Genomic DNA, 22,596 nt, shown 5'->3' on the forward strand with positions numbered 1-22,596 from the left:
GTTGTCAAAGTCTGTTTCAAAAGAAGAGGGTTTTTGGTTGAAAAAGAAAGAAGTGTTCTTCCATCTTCATCATTTTGGGTAACTTTGATTTAGTCCTTGGGTGGCTTTTTAATTGTTCTTGCAAGGGTTTTCAATCTTCATTGAGGTAGGATTGTCTAACCTTCAATTCCTTTGCCTTTAGTGAGTTAATCTCTTTCAATTTGAGTTGCAAAGTGTATAAGAAACAAAACTGAAATTCTGTACTGCTGAAACTTAATTACATGCTACTGTTTTGCTCAAAATTATGTAAATTCGTAATTTATCTTTTAGAGATGATTTGATATTATGATAATATAGTTAATTAGTTTTCATTGAGAATTAGTTTCACTTAAATTGGTTGAGAAATGAATTTCTTATGCATTTTTGAAGTTAGAATGTTCTTGCTGGAAATTTTGGGTTAGGGTAGTTTCTGTTTGAGTTTTTCTCATCAAACCTGCTTTAAATGGTAAGGTATTTTGATGAAATAAAATTTTATCTTGAAAATATAGTCTTTGAACTTTCAATGGCCTTTGGATTCATTCAATTTGGACGAAAATTGAATTTACTATGAATTTTTGAAAATGGAAGCTACAGGCTGGAAATCAGTTTCTGGCAGATTTTTATTTCGAATTTTTGGATCAAAACTGTTCCAATTGGGAAGGGATTTTGTTAAAATAAATTGACAATTTCAAAGTACTTTGTTTAAGCTTTCATTAGGCATTGGAATCACTGAATTTGACTGAGAATTGAATTTGCTATAAATTTTCAAAGATGGAGATAACAAGCTGCGTATGAACTGTTTTGTTGTTCTGAAACTTTGGGACATGACACAATTGTGCATTCATCTTGCATGGTCATGGGGTTAAGATTGGAATGGAAAAGGAAGTGAAAGCATCTCATTAAATGATTTTGAAAACCGGATAACAGGGAGGTGCCTTTTATCCGTTTAGAAAAGGGAGTTGAATCAATGATTTTCAAAACCGGACAAAGGAGTTGCCTTATGTTTGTGCAGTTAATGGGAATCTAGAGGAGACGTAGGGAGTGGCTCTACGCGTAGTTGTGTCACTAGAGCCCCAAATGATCACAAAGAGGTGCCTTGGCTCAGGGATAGATGACCAACTCTCTTCTCGTGGTACTTGGGAGCAGCCCTGAGCGGATTACATTAACTTTTTGTGATGGAAATGGGATTTTTGGGTGTGAGATGTGTCATTGACATTAGCATTGGCATTGGCATTGTATGATACTTCATTTTATTATCTCATATGATATGTTGCTTTCCCGAGCCTGTATGACCCCTTTATCTTTTATCCGTTCTTTGTTTGGATTCACAGAGGTATTAAGGAGTGCGCTTTAGGCAATTCCTGCTGAGCGTGGTTGCTCATTCTTATTTTATACACATCTTTTCAGGTCATGGCACGGATGGTATGGAGGGTGTTCCTCCTCAGCTATAGATAGAGTCGGGGCTGGAGTTATCATGTTTTCATTCCGCATAATAGACTGTGTTTTGTATTATATTTCTTAGAATATCCCAAGCATGTAATAAATGTTATTTCAGACTTTAAAACGTTAAAGTTGTAATATGTGCGTCTTACCTATTTATTTTCAGTCTTGTTTTTATAAAGGGAAATATATAAGTGGATGTGTGGTTGAGACTGTGATTGTTTACGTGTTGGGTTCACAATCCAGACTATAGTCTAGGGGCGTGACAAGGACGTTCACTAGTCTAATAGGTCTGTCTTAGCCTGAGTAGAGTTACCATGCAAATCGCACATAACTTGGTCATGTGTACCTAGACTTATTAGGAAACAATAACTATTGTCCAATTATCCATCCTAGGCGATATACGCACCCTAACCATGGTTCTGCGACTCAAGCTCATACCATGGCACCTTAGCATAAATATATAAAGTCCGTATACTCCGAATACAAAATATCATCCATCTGGTACAGTGGCCTGATATATGTATAACAATCCATCCAGTAGGTCATTCAATTATTTTATTGACATGACATAAATATGTGTAAGACTTAACATTTATGATTAATCCATACCTCAATCCAAATTAGGTGGGATTTAGTATTTGAACTAATCTATCCCTAGTATGCCACCGTCCCATACCTGTGCATACAATACTCCAATTAGCATAATTGATAAAATAATACTAGGTATTCATCAACCATTCTCCAAAATATGCATCAATATAAATTAATACATATACAACGATATTAGGCATTCATTATAGAACCTAAAAATCATGTTTCAACTATTTAAATTGCTAAAATAAATTAAAGCATTTAAATCCTCTAAATTGTTCATAAATTGATATAGTTTATAGCAAATTAAATATCAATTTAATCCCAGCCAAGCATAGTTAATTTCAAGTAATTCTCCATACTTATATCTCTATTTAAATATGTTTAAACAGTATTAAATCATACTTACAAGAATCTCCAAGTTCCAGTATGTAAGTTGATTAACAACCAAAGTGCAACATGTAGGATTTTTCCCTAAGTTCACACTGTCCATTCCTTAATCTATTCATGAATTATTATTTTTCTATATTTTTACAGGTCTATGACAATCATATACATCATTTAAAACAGTTTAAACGAAGTAGAAATACCTTGTACAGTCTAAACGTAGCCTAAAAATCAACAATAAAAGGGGCACTAAGGCACCTCTGCGCGCCCAATGGTGTGCTCGGTAACACCCAAATCTTGCTAAAAATTACCATTTTGCCTTTGGGGCTAAACTTGTCCTGTTTTCTTTTTAAATTGTTTCCGCTTGCTTTCTTTTGAGTTTCGTGACTTCATGGGATGTCACGGATGTGTCTTGGGAATGATGTACATTTCTAGAGACGTTGCTTTTATGTAAAAAGACTATTTTTTCCTTGGCGGCTTCTTTGATCTTTTCTGATTTTTTTCTTCCGCTTTGGTTCTCGTTGAGTTCCATGACCTCATAGAAGGTCACTTTGGTGTCTTAGAGATGCCTTAGGGGCTTTTTTAGTCTTTCTCTGATATTTTTCTTCCGCTTTGGTTCTCGTTGAGTTCCGTGGCCTCATGGAAAGTCACTTTGGCGTATAGAGACTTGGTTTCTGTTTTCACTTCCGCATTCGGATCCGTTATCGGGTCAAATTTTGGTTCATTATAAGACGCACTGGTTTGAAAAACCAGGGGCATCACATAAAACTAATGTAATGCCTTTAGGATAAATGAGTGATTTTCTATTTTTTACACCTCCGGTGATATTTGAAAGAGGACACTCTTTCCACATAGTTTCTTATAATAGAAGAGAAGGAATCCATAACAATAGCAAAATGGAAGGGTGAGATGGGATCCCCTTGCCTTAACCCTCTATTTCCTTTGAAAAACCCCTGAAATTCACCAATTAGAACAATAGTGAATGAGGGAGAAGAAATACACGCCTGAATTAGTGAGATGAACTTTTGTGGATAGTTGTGTTGAGTGAGGCAACTAATGATGAAATCCCACTTGACAGAGTCAAAAGCCTTCTTTAGGTCCACCTTGATTGCACATTTATTGGTCTTCTATGTTCGTGGTAACCTCTTAGAAGCTCATGAGCCAACATGATGGGGTCTGTAATCCTTCTACCATGAATAAATGCAGCTTGAGATTGATTAATGATGAGAGGAAGTGTTGTTTGCAACTTGATTGCTATCAATTTAGAAATGCACTTGTAGACGGTGTTTGTAATACCCCTAATTTAAAAAGGATAGGTTTGGAATTTATTTTATTGTTTAAATTATATTTTTATTTATTTAATTATGAATTGGTTTGTTTTAATTGAAAATTTATTTAAATTTCATTATGAGTTTATTGGGTTTTATGTTTATACCTTGTTTTAGTTTAATTGTTTTCATGGTTGTATTTTGATTGCATTTAGTTATTTTTTTTAATTAGGATTAAATGCTTTATTTGATTTAATTTAACTGTTCAATTGATTTAATCTAATTTAATAAAATGGTTTGATTAATTTAATTTAAGTGGTAATTATTTTAATTTAATTGTATTTTTAAATAGGGTTTTGTTTTAAAAGTCAGTTGTTGCCGACGTAGGTTTTATTAGGTTTCTTTGGGTCGGTGAGGATTTTTAGGAGGGTTGGAATTAATCTAGGGTTTAGTAAAACCCTATAAATATATGTGAGATGTCTGTATAGGGTTTTTAGAAAAACAAACAAAACCCTAGTCATGTCTCTAGAGATAGAGAAGCAACAGAGTAGTTTTGCAGTGGGAATCGTCGGAAAGCTTTAGAGACGGCGTAGAGATTTTGAACAAAGATCTCAAAGGCAAGTTCTAACCTTACTCTCTCCCTTATACTCGTGTTCTTTGCATATTAAATTGGTTCCAGGTTTATTATATGATTTTAAAACAAAAATAGATAGGCTATCTGTTACTAGGACGCAAACTGTTAGTCCTAGGTTTGGTTTGATAAACTGTTAAAGCTTGGAACTGATCTTGCATTGTGCTTGGTTAAATCCATATTAGTAAGTATAATCAAGGCTTAAACCAACATTAGAATTTACGGGGAATTACTTAGAAATTTCTGGTAATCAAAACGGTGATCTGTAGAAGGGTTTAAACGTAGCCGGAGAAGAGAACACAGAGCAAAGGAGGGGGAGAGCCGGCTCCTTTAGGGTTTGGAGCCGGCTCTACATGCTTGGAGGTGGCTCCAAGACACTTGGGAGCCAGCTCCAAGGCCATGGAGGCGGCTCCAAGGTTTTCCAGAGCCTGCTCCATTTGGTTATCTCCAGTTTTCCACGTTCTGTGAGGTTTTGTTCCAGTTTTCAGTGAGATGGCTTTATGGGGATTGATTTTCTAAGTTATCTAAATGGAATGGTTACTGTAATGGATGGTTTAACAAGGGTCTGGAGTGGGATTAAGTTCCAAGGTATTAAAGGTTGCACCATGATTTTTACTAGTTTTCCTACACTCCATTTTGCTTGGTCCTGAATGTATTTTCATGTTATAATTTCTTCATTATGTTAAATTTTTATTTTAGTTCAATGAAATTGATGAGTAATGATTTTTAATTAACTCTACATCATGTTGGAAATCAATGGAATTAATTTTTAGTTACAAGGTTGATGTGTTAAAACAGTTGGAGTTTGGGATTGCATAAACTGCTAGTATTAAATTCTTGTGCAAAGTTTATGTTTTAATTAATTTTGGTAACTGAGCAATGAATTTAGTGGACTCTAGAATTAGTTGGAATCTAATTTAAACATCTAAGACTCTTAGGATTGAAACACAGTTTAACAGAAACTCACCGGAGTTAGAAACAGAAGAACAGAGAAGAAACGGCTTAAGTTTTCAAAGAGACGGCTCATAGAAGCAAAAAGAGCAGGCTCTTTGCAACCAAAGAGCAGGCTCCAAGCAAAGAAAGAGCAGGCTCTTTCATTTGAAAGAGCAGGCTCTTTCCCGAACTTCTAGTGTGACGTATTCTGTAACTTGTTTGGCTACGGAACTCGGATTTTGGATTTTTCAGAAGCTGTAGGAAGCTATACTTGGGTGTTTTGAGATGTTCTAAGTCTAATTAACACTTGTGAGAGTGGATTAAAGTTTAATAAACCAGTAGGTGTTTATAGCTTAGACATTAGTAAGCATCGACGAAAGTTGTTCATTGTAGTGCAGAGGAATTATACTTCTACTGAATTTAATTTATATTCTCTGTGGATGGAAAATGGATTAATATGATGCTATTAATAGTGACAAGCATGGTAATTAATATAGTTAAGGTTATTGTACTTGTCATGGATTCGTGGACGAGAAGGATGAATTATCTGCATGCTCAGTAATATGATAATTTATAATGGAGATATGGGATGAATATGATAACTTATATATTTATTTTATGTTCATCATGGTATTAATTGATATGTCTTATGGTTTTGGTTTGTCAATTACTGGAGTAGGCATGCTAGTCTATATCTCTATTTATGCTTATTACGGTTCAGTTGCTATGTGCATTGTTTATGTATGGTATCAACTGTTGGATGGATTGGATTGTATGTACCGGTATGGGACGGTGACATACTAGGTTTGGACAGCACAAGTTACTAAGTTCTACCTATTTGGAATGAGGGTACGGGTTATTAAATAAATCCTCCTTATATGTATGTAAGTCGGTGCGGTTGACTACGCCGAACGACTTAATGGATTTCTTGTGGATGGATGGAATTGGAGTTTAAATATATTTTATGGTACCGTGACATGAGCTTGAGTCTTAGAGTCAACGGTTAGGATGCGTATATGCAGTTGGATGTGTAGCTGACTGTGGGGATTGAGGTATACCCTGTTTAGGCTTAGGTACTCATACCCACTTATGTGCGATTTGTGTGATGCCTTCTATTCAGGTTGAGACCCTCTTCATGGTCTAGCGAGAGTCCAGTAGTGTGGATATATATTTATGTACGGACTATTAGCTATTGTTGAACTATTTATTATGTACATGCGTATCGGGTCTCTGCTTGGATTGCAGTAGGATAGAACTTGTTCGTGGGCCTGACCCACTCCTATTTTACAGGTGTGCATCAGTTCTAGGCTTGAGCTTGTTCGTGTGGAGTAGAGACGGTCACTCATTCTTCCGACGATGTAAGATCTCTTTCCAGATGTTTGACTTGGATTTTATCTTCAGTTTTACTTTGATTCAGTTTGGGATTTTTATATTAGGGGTCCACTAGAGATGGATTCCCAAGTTGTTAAAAGGTTGGAGATTTTGGATTGTAGGATTTTAAGTTATTAATATTTTAAGGTTTTTATATTGAGGATTTCTTTTATAGTATCTTTCCGCTTATTCTTTTATTTCTTAAATCATTTTTTGTAATCTGTGTTCATTTAAAATACTTTAATTGTTTGATATTCCCTCGGGTTTGGGCCTGGGCCTGATCAACCCGTGTCTCGGATCCGAGGGGTATCACAGTGTTAACACAAGAGATAGGACTATGATCATGGAGTGAGGTAGGATTCTAATATTTAGGAACCAATGATATATAAGTGTTGTTTATCTTTGCTAAAAGTTTGTCATTCCTAAAGAACTCAAAAATGGCTTTTATGACTAACCTACTAACTATTCCCCAAGTACTTTAGAAGAATTTGGCACTGTATCCATCTGCACCTGATGCTCTATCCTTGTTTATCTTCATTATATAGCTCTAGATCTCCATTTGGGTTGGTATTTCTTCAAGGTAACAATATAGAATGGAAGGTACTTGCTTGGTAATGAATGGTACTAAGTTATTGATGTGATGTGTGGAGGGGGTTGAGTGACCTAACAAGTTTTGAAAGTGATTAACAACTTGAAACTTTATATCCTCCATATTTTCAATAGTTTGGCCAGAATCCAAAGAGAGAGATACAATTTTCTTCTTCTTGTTCATGGATGTGTATGATTTATAGGAAAATGAGGAGTTGCAGTTCCCAAGCTTTAACCAAGACGTTGTTAATTTCTGCTTTAAAATATCTTCTTGAATTTTCTCCAACCTTAAGAACTTAGTAGTAAGTGCTATTTCCAATTATCTAAGAGTGGTATCACTTGGTGATGAGTTAAGGTCCATTTGACATGATTGAAGCTCCAGTTTCACTGCATGAAGTTTGGAATCAACCTCATAGAATTCTTTCCTACAATCAGCTCTCTAGATGTGTTTTAACTTTTTGAGCTTTTGGACAACTTGGAACATAGAAGTGCATTTGATATAGGTACACTAGACCCCATGGATAGAAGATGAGAAATGTTGATGAGAAGTCCACGCATTGAAGAACCTAAATGGAATACACCTCTTTGAGATATTGAAGTCCATTGTAACCAAAATAGGGATGTGGTCCGAGATGCCTGTAGTGAGAAAATTGCATTCTGAGAGTGGGAAAAAGGATGTCCGCGCTAGGTTTACCAGAGCCCTATCAAGTTTTTTTTAACAATACAAGCATTTCCCATACTCTTATTGGTCCAAGAGTAGAGAATGCCACCGAATTTGAGGTTTTCTAATTCAGCATTTTGAAGGTAATATTTGATGTCTGTCATTGCTGGGCACCATTTCATTGATCTTCCATGTTTTTCCCCCACATTTGGTATAACATTGAAGCCCCCCATCAGAAGCCAAGGTGAGTGAGAAAAAAGGACAGCATGATAATCTATATCATCCCACAGAAGCTGTATTTCAATGACACAGTTAGCAGCATAGATGAATGAAATAAAGAATGAGTAGTTTTATCAATTACTAAGAAAGAATAATGGATTGCTTGTCTATTGGAATTAATGGCTGAGAGATTAATTTGGTTGGGGTTCCAAATAATCCAAATCTTGCTAAGATCAGAGAAGCTGTAATTGTGTGTCATTGACCAGTGGGGCCAGGTATCTATGGATAGCTGCCACATTCATTTGAGACACTTTGGTCTTCAATATAGAGACTAGATCAAGCTTTTTATAAGAAATTAGTCTCTTAATCTCCGATTGCTTAGATGGTTGATTTAACCCTCTAATATTTCATGTGAGGAAAAAAATTATAAAATATTAGAGTAAGGTGACCGATGCTTTTGGCCAATTGTGGAGCCATTAGACATCAAACCTGAGTTGGTGTTCTCCTTCTTCTTTACAATTTTCTTCAAACTTCTTATTGTCATTTTGCCTTCCTTAACTAGTTAATTAAGACTATCAGCGTCGCCCAATGATGAAGAGACCTGGATGGAGCTGGTGACGGCCTTAATGACATGAACATTCAATAGAGTTGCTGGGGTTGAGGTTGAAATATCATTGCTGTGGCCCACACTTAGGGCTGAAGATCTCAAGTACTTGAATTTGTTATGCTTCTTGTGTTAAGGATAGGTGGTGGGTGTATCAGTGGTTTGTGGAATAATTGAATTAGAACAAAGAAGGGCTGGCATGGAACATGGAGAGTGGTGTTGTTTATATGAGTTGGATGGGGTGATATTTTGTGAGAAATTTTGTTTCTTAATGCAAAGAGGTGAGTGGGGTGGTGTTATTGATGAGGATATGGAATGGGAATCTGTGAGGGAGTTGTTGGCCATTATATTGTTTGAGGAATAAGGAGGTTGTTATATAGGTGATGGTGAGTTGAAGTTGGTTATGATAAGTGTGGTAGTGGTGTCTGGATCAATTTGAACAAATGGGGAGACAAAACAAGTATAACACATGACAAGTTTTAAAACAAGAAGTATTCATCCTATACTTGCCAAATGAATTCTTGTATTAATAGCCACCAGAAACATAGCATGTGGCTATGCAAGGGTAAATCGATCACCTACCTCTAAAGTTTATCAACCACTTAAAGGATGACACATGACTTAGAAGATTAATTTAACAAGAAAATAGTTCTATGAGATGCAGACTATAAAAAATATGTAAATGTGGCATAAATCAGAATATTCAAGTGCCACATGGCAAAAGACTAAGGTCTAAAGCAATGGTCATGAACCATTGATACTTAGTGGATTAGTTAAATATAAACTCTCAGATTGAGAAAATTACTCCCACAAGTGTGTATTAATATGTTACAAAGTGTCATGATCGAAAGACTGTAATTGAATTAATCTACTAAGTATGAAATATATTAGGACCATCTAATGATTTCTCAAAAAAAAAAAAAAAAAAGAAAAAAAAAAAGACTTATATTAAAATTTACTTTAACCAAATAACGTTTTATGCATCTAGTTGCCATTATTAATTGACTAACTGCTAAAATCACTTTACTATCTTATCGAATAAAGGATTGTGGAGGGATTCTGATTCAAATACTCACTAAGTCACTCCAAACAAGTCTCTAATAGAGAAAATAAAGAAGGTGGATTGAAAACTTGCTTAAAAATCAGCAAGTGATGAAGAAGGGACAAAAACAAATTTAGCATGAATGTGGGATTTCATATGGAGGCCAAGAAAATGGCTATAGTGCAACATGTTTTAAACCACTAAATACACTTTATTGATAATTAATCGTGAGAGAACATGGAGTCACACATTACCGCATGGACACGTGGCACAATTGGGACATTATGAAGTTAAACAACGGCTAGAATTGGTTCCCTACAATTGTATAAATAGTACACCTTGATGTAACTTGCAAACTTTGGTTAACAACTCCCACAACTGAATACCATTTAAATTGATCTCAAGCCGTCTACCTAATTCAATCCTAGTTGTTCCAAATGTTATTCTAATCCATATATAGACATTCTTGTCAGGAGGTATTGCAATCAATCGTTAAGATTTAGTTACTAGAATTCTCCATTTATAATGTTAATATTTACAAACTCTCCCCTTTTCCGAAATCTTCCCAATCTACTAATTTCTATAAACTCTTTAATGTTTCTAAATCATCCATCTCACTGTAGCATTTTATATTTCCTTATTAATTTCTAATATTTTATATTATGAAATGAAAATATATAAATTATAAGAGAAGAAAAATAGTATATGTGTGGTCAAATTTTTACTAACTAATTTTAAAACAAAATAAATAATATACCGTATGATATATGTATTCATAATTTTCAAATTTTTTATTTTTATGCTTATTTTTTTAAACAATAAAATCAAGCTATATCTATTCGTTTATAAACATGTATTTTACTAACTATGGTATGTATAGGGGTGGAGCCAACATTAGGGATGGGACTAACTCGAGTAACTCGATTCCCACCCAAAAATTTTACGTGCGTGGGCAACTTATTGGGACCATGGGATTGGGATTGGGATTGGGATTGGGTTTAAAATTTAAAACTCGAATTTATTTTGGGTAAGATTTGGGCATAGATTTTACTTACCCGAGCAATCCGAAGAACACAAAATACAAGAAAACATATATTTTAATATTTTTAATGTTATACCTTGTTTATGTAAAATAAAGTTAAAACTAGGTGATTTAATATTTAATTATTTTATATAAATTGAATTTTAGTTATGGAAACAATATAATAAAGAGTATATGATTTTGAATTCTTTCCAAATTATAGTTAACAAAATTTTCATGAAGTCCACAAGTTTTAATCACCAAAGTCTTGAAATCTTCGTCAGTTGACACCGTCTCTGGGAACCGAGGTAGTTCTCTCTAAAATAAAGTTTAAACTAGGTGTTTTAATATTTAATTATTTTATAAAAATTGAATTTTAATTATGAAAACAATATAATAAAGAGTATATGATTTTGAATTCTTTCCAAATTATAGTTAACAAAATTTTCATGAAGTTCACAGGTTTTAATCACCAAAGTCTTAAAGAAAACCTACTTGGTGGCTCGTTCTAAGTTCTATCTTCTATTCTCGCAGTGCCCTTTTCTTTTCTTTTTTTTTTTTGCTTAAATTTTCGTTTCTATACCCAAGGAACCCAAAAACCCCGTGCAACCCCTGCGGAATGGCGCGGATTGAATTGTGATTGGTTTCACTGGACTTGGGCTTGGTGTGGGCTAACCCTTGGCCCCCCCAAGTCCCACCCCTAGCCAGCATAGGCCAAGGGGGTGCTGCCTCGGGGGCCTATGCTAGCCATTAGTTTTTATTAGGTTTACTGTATTTTATGTGTAAACAGTGATTAAATGACTCCCTTAAAAAAAAAAAAAAATCTTCTAAAAATCTCTTTAATTCTTTATTTTTTCTTCTTCTAATTCTTACCTTTCTTCAAATTTTTTTTTTTTTTTCGTTTGTTTGTTTCTCTTCAAATTAATTTGCATTTTTTTTCTTCAATCAAAACCTAACTTTTTTTCCTTCAAAGTTCTCTCATATTTTTTTCTTCTTTAATTTTTTTTTTCTTTCTTAAAATATAGATTTTTCTTGCACTCATGTATGATTTATATAAAGTAACCTTCTTACTTCTTATTCATTTTTAATTCACTTATTCTATAAATTATTACTGAAATTTTATACATTTAGACATGTTTGATAATCATTTTATGTCTTTCTTTTATTATTATTATTATTATTTGCAAACTAGTGAAAAAGATAAACAAACCATGAAAACACATTAATCACTGTTACTATATCATAAAATTTTGTCATGCTTACTATGTCTCTAAACAAAATCACCCCTGGGCTCCTAATTTTGTAAGAAATTAAGTACATCCGGTATTATTTTGGATTAAATTATTAGCTTAAACGTTACTCCACAAATATTATTACTGGGCAATTTGTTTTTATCAGAACATGACATCTACACGTCAAAAGTATTTGAACGATCTACAAAAGTATTAGAAATCATTTTGTTTTGTGAGTTTTATTTTTGGATAAATATTTCATATAAATTTTCATTTTAGTAATGGATGATATATTAACTTCTTTTTCTTTCTTTTTTTCCCACGTTCAGTTGTATTAATTATCCACCGTGAAACCAATTTATTTACCCCCAAAACAATTAATTTGTAATTTTATATAAGACACATATATGCACTAACTATACATTAGGATGGCAAAATTTGACATGAATAATCAATACGACTCAAACATGACATAAGATAATCGGAATTTTAATTGATCTTAGTTGAGTTCGGATTATAAACAGTTCCACACGATTAATCAATTATTTAATCATTATTAGGGTTGAGTAATTCGACACTTTTATATTTGTTTAACAGTAGTGAATTAAGTCATTTCAACATAAATCCTAATAAAAATATACATCAACTCTTTTAAGTGTCATTTCTTTCGTCTAATTCATAATATGCCTTATGATTCTCAAGGGATTAGAATTACTTAAATATTTGCATTATGCCTACTAGTAGTGTTCGATGCTTTCTTCCTACTTTTAATATTTGAATTTTGTAATAACTATTAAAACCTGTATCTTTTAATTTACTATTTTGTGACCTAAAGACTATTTAGAAATTTGGTTGGATTAGGATTTATATTTTTTCTGGTACTTATTGTTTGATTGATTATTATAAATAATTTAAATAATATAATCTCTGATATTCATAAATAGGTCCTTTAAAAGGTTAATACGTTTAACCTTTTAATAATTAGGTTGGGTTAAAGTTGAGGGTTTCTAACAGGACTATTAAACGAGTCGTGTTCGGGTTGACGTGTTTAATATAATACTCTTATATTGACATCATATGATTATAACTCACGAACACAAATTGTCATCGCTACTTAACATACACACTATAATTTTATTTGAAATACTTTGAAATGATATTTACCTTCCATTTTTCTCTACTTAAAAAAAAAAAAAAAAAAATCAAAATTTCACTCTATATTATTCTAAAAAGTACTCATATATTTATTTTTGAAAAATAATTACTAATTTAATTTATTAAAAAAATGAACATTATGGAATTTGTGCACCTTAAGGAATTCCATGATTATATTTCTTCAAAATTTTAGTTGATCCGATGAATTAATGGAATTCTTTAGTATATCATGGAGGTGAAATTCATCAGATATATATATATATATATTCTAAAATCATTCATCAGATTAGTTCACAGATACTACCAAATTATATGATATTAATTACCACATAAACTTAATGTAGTAATGAGTTGAGCTGGAAAATAGCAATCTCCTAATTTTAGCTGGGCACCTTCTGGGAATGGTTTAGTGCAGCCTTGTCTGCGCGGGCTTGCGTGCTTGCCAAAAGAGAGAAAGAGAGAGTGGGAGTCTAGAGAGAGAGAGGAGGGCATTAGATTAGATTATGAAACAAATTCGAAACCCGTACGTACATTGCCAAGAGTCATGGGTCGTTCACCAGAGCATCGATTCGACCCGTCCACATCCTGTGACTCTCTTCTTAGTTCTCACTAAGCGTCCACTCACTCGCGAGAAGTCGGAGGCTCTGTCTACTTGCTGCAACTTGCAAATGCAACAGATCAAACATTTAACCTCCGAGAAAAGAATACAAAAATACAAAAATTGAATTCCAGTCTAATTAAAAGTGTTCAAGGTCTTTGTGAATTATGAATAAAAATAAACTCTAGGTTTTTGTCTCTGTATTTATTATATTCCTTAGTAGCAGAAACCATTTTTATCAATTTTTTTTTTTAATACTGTTAATGTTAAATTTTGAGCGGCGTTTTCTATTTCAGAGTACAATCATTACACACACTAAATCATTTCTCGCTCTACTTTCTCTCTCTAAAACGCCTAAGTTTTGGTATGTGATCTGTTTGTCCGTATTATTAGCTGTTAAGTTAAGCTGAAGGGTCTTATTCACAGCAGGTTCCACAATCTCGACTTTTTCTGCTGGTTCTTTGTGTGCGTACACCACTTATTACCTCTCCCCTAACTTTCCCTTTTGAAAGATATGCTAGAAATCCAACTCCAACACCAAACCAAAACCCCATCACTTCTCTAGTTCTCTTGTTGAGTTTAGGTAAGAGTTAAAGAAACATACAGATTATATATATATATATATACATATATATTATTCTATTTTATATAGTGTAAAATGAACCAAGCTAGTTCTACAGTAAGGGTGGTTTGTTCTCTTCCTGTTGTGTTTTTTGTTTAAGGTTTTATGTAGCTGCCAAGTCTCTTGGGCCCCCATATGGATCAGATGGGTGACAACAAAGGAGATTCTACCAAGAAACAACAACAAAAACAACATTTATCATCTTCTCCTATAGACCCAGCTGAAGAATCCTCACAACAACAAAGGCAGCAACCGCCCCCTGCGGCGGTGGTCACCGGACCTCCGTTCATCTCTGCTCCTGTCTACATCCCAAGTGGTGGTGCAACTTCAGGTGGTTTTGAGCAACCACAACAGCAACAGTTTGAAGCTGTGAATCCAAAGAGGCCTAGATATACTAGTGGCCAATGGAAGCTTTTACCATCCCCATCTCAGCAACAAAAACAATCCCAAACCCAAACCCAAACCCAAACCCAAACCCAAATCAATATCCTAAGCAGCGAGTCAAGCCCATCTCACTCAACACACACTTCCACCTACCCATCTCATCAACAACCCCAACCGGCTCACACCACAGCAGCAGCAGCAGCAGCTTCGTCTTCAGACACCACCTCGTCTCCGTCTCGCTCTCCACGCCCTTCTCTCTCCTCCGGACAAGAGACCAGCAAGACAGAGGGAGAGCAGTTTCACCAACACCAGTTCAGGAAAGGGAAGTATGTGAGCCCAGTTTGGAAGCCCAATGAGATGTTGTGGTTAGCCAGGGCTTGGAGGGTCCAGTACCAAGGTGGGTCAGACGGGTCCGGCTCATCGTCAAGGAGCGAGCCACCGGAGGGTGCTGCGGCCTCCGGATCAGGTGAGGTGGCGGTGGCGGTGCCGGGCAGAGGAAAGACTAGAGCTGAGAAAGATAGAGATGTTGCTGAGTTCTTGAACAGGCATGGGGTTAATAGAGATGCTAAGACTGCTGGTACTAAGTGGGACAACATGTTAGGCGAGTTCAGGAAGGTTTATGAGTGGGAGAGAGGTGGGGAGAGAGAGCATGTGGGTAAGAGTTATTTCAGACTCTCACCCTATGAAAGAAAGCTCCATAGGTTGCCTGCTTCGTTTGATGAAGAAGTGTTTGAGGAGTTGTCACAGTTCATGGGGTCCAGAATGAGAATGTCCCAGAGCAAATTAGGAACTTCAGTCACTGTTTCTGCTGGTGACGATCATGGTACCCGATTAGCTCTCCTAGCTACCAAGTCCTTACCTCCACCTCCTTTCAGAGAAGATGACTTCTCTCTCTCTGGTATATATCTTAAAACTATATAATTGATTTTTTTTGGTAATTAGGGTCTCCGAGGCTTTTGGCTGACTGATTCCCCGGACACCGTACAAAAAGCCTCCTTGCTCCACATGGGGTGGGGACAACAAATTTATAATCTCTAATTAACAATGTGCAATAATCCTACAATTGCTCACAAATCTAAGGACTAATGGAGTATAAAATGCCTACAGATTATTCATTTTGAACAGTATTTTGACCAACATTTGTTGTTTTTTTTATGCTACTTGCAGCAAGAGCTAAGCATTTAGTGATGACAAGTAGTGGAGGTGAAGCATTTCTTCATGGGACTAGAGGGAGCTTATTAGGGTTTGAGTCTTCTTCAGTATTAGACGTGGTTGGTCCGTCGTCGACTACTTCTTCTTCGAAGGAGCTTCGTCGGATTGGGAAGATAAGAATGATATGGGAAGAATTGGTGAGTTTGTGGGGAGAAGAAGGTGAACACCACCGTGGGAGAGTGAGGGTTGAAGGGTCAAGCTTCTTGAATGCAGACGAGCTTACTTTCTTGGATGACTCCATGGTTGCTTGCACCATGGAAGCCTTTGAAGATGGACCTTTTAAAGGCTTCTCAGTTGATAGATTCCTTTCTGGCCAACAAGTCAAGGTCTTTGGCAGAAGAAAGTCTTCCTCAGCTCCTCCTGGTATATACCATACGTATATGTCTATATATAGTGTATCTTTCAGTTGACATTGATGTTAATTTCTGTAGTCCAAAATAAGTCCTAACCTATAAATTAATATATTACATTCTCTGTGTGCTCATCTCAGGTTTCAATGAAAGAGTTCAACTTCTACCAACAGAACACTCCATCAGACGTAAGTCATTGACTTCCGCATAGACACTACATATATATCATGCAATATATAATATATTTCTTGGTTTGAGTTTTAGGCTTAATAATTATTATATCATTCATCTCATCATATCTATAATTGGATGCCTTGAATACTGAATGGATTGTTAATGAGACATTTTTAGACTATTCTATTGTTTTTACATTGCTTTGGTGCAAAGGTTGAATTTTATATGGTTTGATATTCAATTCATGTGTGTGTTTGTGTGATTTATATATATATATATATATATACTAAATTTAGTTGTAATTGTGCAACTTGTGTTCGTGCAGCAGCTATTCCCCCTTGGGAATTCAAGGACCCAACTGAGTACTACGTAGGGTGTCTAAGAGTACCACAAACAACACTACCAAGCTTGTTTGAGCTCTCATGGCACCTACAAGAGCCACCACCTGAGGAGATTCGTTTCCCACTTCGTAAAGACGTGTACAAAGACTTGCCACAAGGGAAAGAACTGTTCTTCACTACCTCAACCACTGAACTACTAGATTGTAGAGCCATCACATTCGACATCCTAAGCTCAATTATCCGACCCAACCCTAGTTTCACTAGTGCCACCGCAAGTAGTAGAGACTCCTTCATTGGCCTTTGGGATGATTGCATTAATCGGATTGTATCCAAATTTTGCTCAGTCGAAATGGTGTTTATCCGGAAACCCACCATTACTTCATCTTCCTTAGACACATTGCAGGATCAATGGCCGAACCTAACTGGTTTCATAAGAAATTTCTGTCTTTGGAGAGGAGAAGAAACTGATCAATTAAGAGAAGGTCACATTGATCCATCTTCTTCAATAGTAGAGAAGCTTCTGTGGACTTACATGGACGTACCTTATTTATTGGGTTACTATGCTGTTGGCTACATGGTGACTTTCTGTGCACTGAGTCGGTCACATGACCGTATAATTCGGTCCGATCTTTATTCAGTGGACTTATCAGTCCCAACTGAAAGACTAAAAGCCCTAGTACCATGTTGGAGAATTGCAGGCTTATTGCCATTGTTGGCGGACCGATGCTTGAATTGTATCAACAATGGCACCAATTATAAACTCCTTCCTTACAGTGATTTCGACAGGATCGATCTGGGTAATGGTAATTTTGTTGAAATGACGCCGAACACGGCGACTCGGTTCTTCTCCAGCAGGAGAAAATGGGCTGCTGTGAAAGAGATTTATGACTTTCTTGACATTAGAATCCCACACGCCGAAGTGATTGTCCGGTCATCGGAGACCGATTTGGCATTGGTGTTCAAACCCAGAGGGTGCAAATTCAAGCCGACTAATTGTGACCAACTAGTGGAGGCTCTGAAGCACGTGACAAAGGCATTAGTTGCATTGCATGACCTTTCGTTCATGCACAGGGACTTGGGGTGGGACAAGTTGATGATGAGTAGTGAGAGAGAGAACGAGTGGTTCGTGACTGGGTTTGATGAGGCGGTGAGTGCGCCGCAGTTGTACCCACACGGAGGTGGTGGTGGGGTGGCTGCGGTGGCAGCGAAGAGTGGGAGGCACGCGCCGGAGATGGGGAGGGGTTTGCATGGGGTGAAGGTAGATGTGTGGGGTGTGGGTCAGCTTGTGAAGACATGTGGGTTGGTGGGTGTGCCCAAATTGCTCAGAGAGTTGCAGAACAGGTGTCTGGAACACAACCCGGAGCAGCGGCCGACGGCGGCTGACTGCTACCACCACCTGCTGCAGTTGCAGTCTTCTCTGTCATCCGCCGCCGCCAGCGGAGGGTATTGATGTGTGATTGATGTGTGCATGCAGTCCACTCATAAATTAAGAGTGTTCTGCATGTGACTACCATGCGCAGGTCCTTGTTTGTTCATTGGGCGTATTTTAGATTCTCCTCCTCTCTTTTCTATATCCACATTGTTTTTGAGGCTGGCTATTTTGGTAATTAATGTGTTGTCAAGTCTTTTTGCTGATATTGGTCGTGCAGTTTAAATATCAGTTAAATGTTGACCTTTACAGTAATTTTTTATAAGCAATTAATTGGTTTCGCAGGTGATGGTCAATGGAATTAAAGAGGTGGATTCTTCTCCTTTAAGTTGCATTCTGTGTAGGTTATATGTGTGTGTGTATATTATTATATAGTATACCTTGATACTAAAGGATTTACTAGTACTACACTACTACAGTATCTTATTAAAGCTCGACGGGATTGGTGAAAATACCGTGAAATGTTGCGAAATTGATTTTTGTGGAGTCACAAATTGGACCTCCATTTCATGCCTATGTGCTTTCTATTCATAATCGACGTGTGTTGATTTACCTGATATATCCTGGGAAAAAAAAAAATACCGTCTAAAGATTCCTTCTTAATTTCTTATTTTTAGTTGTTGTCCTAAATTCGAGTTTCATTCCATGAAAAGATTTTATATATATATATATATATTAGGGACTCCACAATCCAAAAGCTTAATATTGAAAAGAAAAAAAACTTAATGACCTAATCAAACTCCCTGAAAAAAAATGTGTTTTGAGATAAAAGTAAATATTATTTTTTTTACGTTGAGAGGATATGTAACAATTGGTAATTGAAATAGAAAATTTATACTATATTTTATAATTTTAAAGGATTTCAAATCAAGTGGTTTAAATAAAGTAAAACTAATAAGTGTCTCTAGTTTATATGTAAATACACATACTCCCACTCAATCAATATATACTTTAGATTAGAGTACTACATTATTTTAAGAACTTGTTGGAATATCTTGTATAGTTAGCATATTTATTTAGTAAATAGCATAAACAAGATCAACCTGAAACTGGCAACAAAGATGATATGATAAGGATTGTTAACCTTTCTTAGTGTTGTAGGTTGATTCTTAGTTGCACATTTCTCTAGTTTTTTTTTTTTTTAGTCTCATTTTGGTATATATAGATATATATTTATATATATATTTAGTTGGTATTCATTTATACATGTCTCTTCTATTGAGGCTTGAATTCATAATCTCCTTTTGAGAAATAAGAATTTAATACCGTTAAGCCACTGATTCATTATATATTTTAGTATATAATAAGTGGTAAGATCGTTAGTTGTCTATCATTTGGGGAGTCTGAAATTACTAAAAATTTGAATGCATGATTGAATTTGAAGATTAAGAAAATTGAATGCACAAATTTAGAAAGGATTTGTTCTCAAAGTGCAAGAATGATAGGTAACACTCATTGGGAGTATTTTGTTACACACTCACAGGTAACACGCAATTGGATTGTTTTTCTTACCCGATGTGAATTAATTTTGTTTTTATTTTATTTTTATTTTTATTTTTTTAAATGGTATCCACACACATGCATGTTTCTACATAGGCTCGAACTCTTGACATTTCTTTGAAAAGTAAGAATTTGATATCACTAAATACTAACCCGTAGATATTTATATTTTTATTGATGAGAAAAACATTTTTTCACTGCCATAAACTAATTATATCTTAAGCACTTTACTTTACTAGGCTAACAAGTTAGTTGATGTATAAATGTCATGCCTCATTCAGCAATACCAACACTATTGAACTCTATAAACAAATTATATCTCTTTTTAGCTACTAGGCTAACAAGTTACTTGATGTATAAATGTCAAGCTTCATTCGGCAATACCAATACTATTGAACTCTACAAACAAATTATCTCTCTTTTTAGCAAAGATCGAGTCTTTATCCACGCGCATATATATATATAATAGAAAAATGATAAAGTCACTGAATGATTTTTTTAAATAATTCTTGAATTTGTCTTTTTTTTTTTTTTTACCTCATCTACTTAAACAATTTTTAAAAAATAATTATTTAACACGTGATAAGTATAGTCAATCACATCAAATTCGGTATTAATTCAAAAATTCTTTTTGGATTCTCTAATCATTACTCATATAATAAATAAGTCTTGATCCTCATATAGATCAAGCTATTGTTAATTTTAGACGCATTTCTCTACTTCTTATCTGGCGTTACTTTATTAAAATCTATATTTAGGTTGTACAATTGGTGCCAGATCATTAATTTCTACTGAGAAATGGGCTCTTCCATGATTGGTAGAAAAATCATTTTCTTTTGGAGTCTGCAAAACCATGATCTTTTTTCATCAAGCTCAACAATTCTGAAAAAAATTGAATGATTAATACTTAAAAGTGGGAAAATGGTAGCCTATTGAAGATCTTGAGTTTAAAAGTCATGAATTTAAAATCATGGGATTACGATAAATCGCTTGAATTAATGTAAGACCCCATGATTCAAAATTCTGCTGACATGAGCAAAACCTTGAGATCCAATTTAACTGAACTACTACAATTTATCAACTTTTGTTTTTGTCTAATTCTACATACTTGGACTTTGAATTAAAAAATAAATAAATACATAAAATTCTTCAAATGAATAATGATATTTAGGGGTGTATTTTTTATATTTTTAAAAACATCTCGCATTAAGGATAAGTGATACATCAGTTATTTAAAATAGTATTCCATTTTAAGTGTAACACTGTCATTTAAAATTGTATCTCATTTTGTAATGTTCAAATTACGTTATCAAACGTACTTTAATTGAATAAGCTCTTATTTTGTTCAAAATTAAATGTTGAATTGTGTTATGAAAGTTCCTATATTATTTTCACTTTTAGAGGTGTTCACATTACATGATTAAAATGAAGTTCATTTTGTTCACCAAAGTTGTAGCACTCTCTTGAAATGGTTCCGGGATTAGCATAATAAGGAGAATTTTTAATTATTATTGGGCGGAAATGGAGAGACTAACAGAATTTGGGGTGCGAATCCTCTCCATGGCACCTCTCACTGGAGGGTGTCCATGGCCGATCCAATGGCTCTGATGAAGCCATGTCACCCAGAGTTAATAAGCGCCAACTCAGCATGTGAATTAAAAAAATTTCTAAACTCAATTTTGTTTTACCATGTACAAATACTGTATACAAAAGTTATATATAGAAATATTTTATTCAGTTATACATGGAACCCAATTCAGTAAAAACCGTATTAACTTTTACTTCTTCTCTTCTGTTCGTCTTCTTCATGCTTAGGGATGGCAATGGGGCGGGTTTCCCATTCACCATCCCCGCCCCCGTTTAATTTTGGTGCCCCCAAAACCGTCACATAACTGGTTAATTTTTTGCCTCTAATCCCCATAACCGCCCCCGCCCCACTTGCCCCGCCCCCGCCCCATCACCCGCCCCATAACCGATTATATTTTTATTTAAACACAATCATAGCACATATACACACATATATACATATATATATATATATATATATAAACATATATGGAAGTGTTAAGTGTAGGGTTTCCAATATATACAGAGAGAGAGAGAATGAAGGTTAATTTGGTAAATATATTAACATGGTAGGATAAATTAATAATTTAAAATCTTAAACGGGGCAGTTATAGGGCGGGTATGGGGTAGGGATCTTAGTCCCCCGCCCCTGCCCCGCAACCGGCCTGTTTTTTTTTTTTTTTTTTTTTTTTTTTTTTTTTTTTAAACCCCCATCCCCACCCCATTTAAGTAAATGGTTCTCCAAACCCGCTTTAAATTGGGGGGGGGGGAGGGGGGGGCGCGGTTCCCCACCGGATTGGGGATTTTTGCCACCCCTATTCATGCTTCTGTTCTCTTCTTCTTCCTTCATCCTCCTCTAATTTTTCACCAACACCAAATACCTTCATCCTTATGTGGGTAATGGAATTGACTAAGTAAAATAATGAAATTGATTTCAATTGATTTTATATTTCCTCCTATTCCCATAAATATATATATACACGCTTTAAAGTGGAATTGATTTTTCTGATAAAGGATGGTGACCATAAAAAACCATGATTTCTTCTTCGCATAGTTGGAGAGAGAAAGACAAACGAGAGAACTAGATTTGGGGAAGAAAGATAGGGGAGAGAGGACTGGGTTTGGATCGTTAAGGCAGTGTTTGCCTTAACATTATTTCCCTATTTTTTTCATTTAACTGAAAAATGATTTCCTTTTTTTAATTGGTGTGGCCTAATTTTGACCGTTAGATCAATCAGCGGTAATGATGTATATTC

The 22,596-nt window shown here is 35.2% G+C and overlaps 1 protein-coding gene across 1 annotated transcript; it reads left to right on the forward strand.

Moving 5' to 3' along the window:
- Positions 1–14,519: 14,519 nt before the first annotated feature.
- Positions 14,520–18,295, forward strand: LOC132314508 (uncharacterized). Its single transcript, XM_059813366.1, is given in 4 exon segments — positions 14,520–15,702; positions 15,936–16,346; positions 16,456–16,518; positions 16,833–18,295. Coding segments are annotated over 4 exon segments (3,120 nt in total).
- The last annotated feature ends 4,301 nt before the right edge of the window (positions 18,296–22,596 follow it).

This window comes from Cornus florida, unplaced genomic scaffold (genome assembly GCF_030987335.1).
Source record: "Cornus florida cultivar Cherokee Brave unplaced genomic scaffold, ASM3098733v1 CherokeeBrave_3.0.0_Hap2_Chr06, whole genome shotgun sequence".
Lineage (NCBI taxonomy): Eukaryota > Viridiplantae > Streptophyta > Magnoliopsida > Cornales > Cornaceae > Cornus > Cornus florida.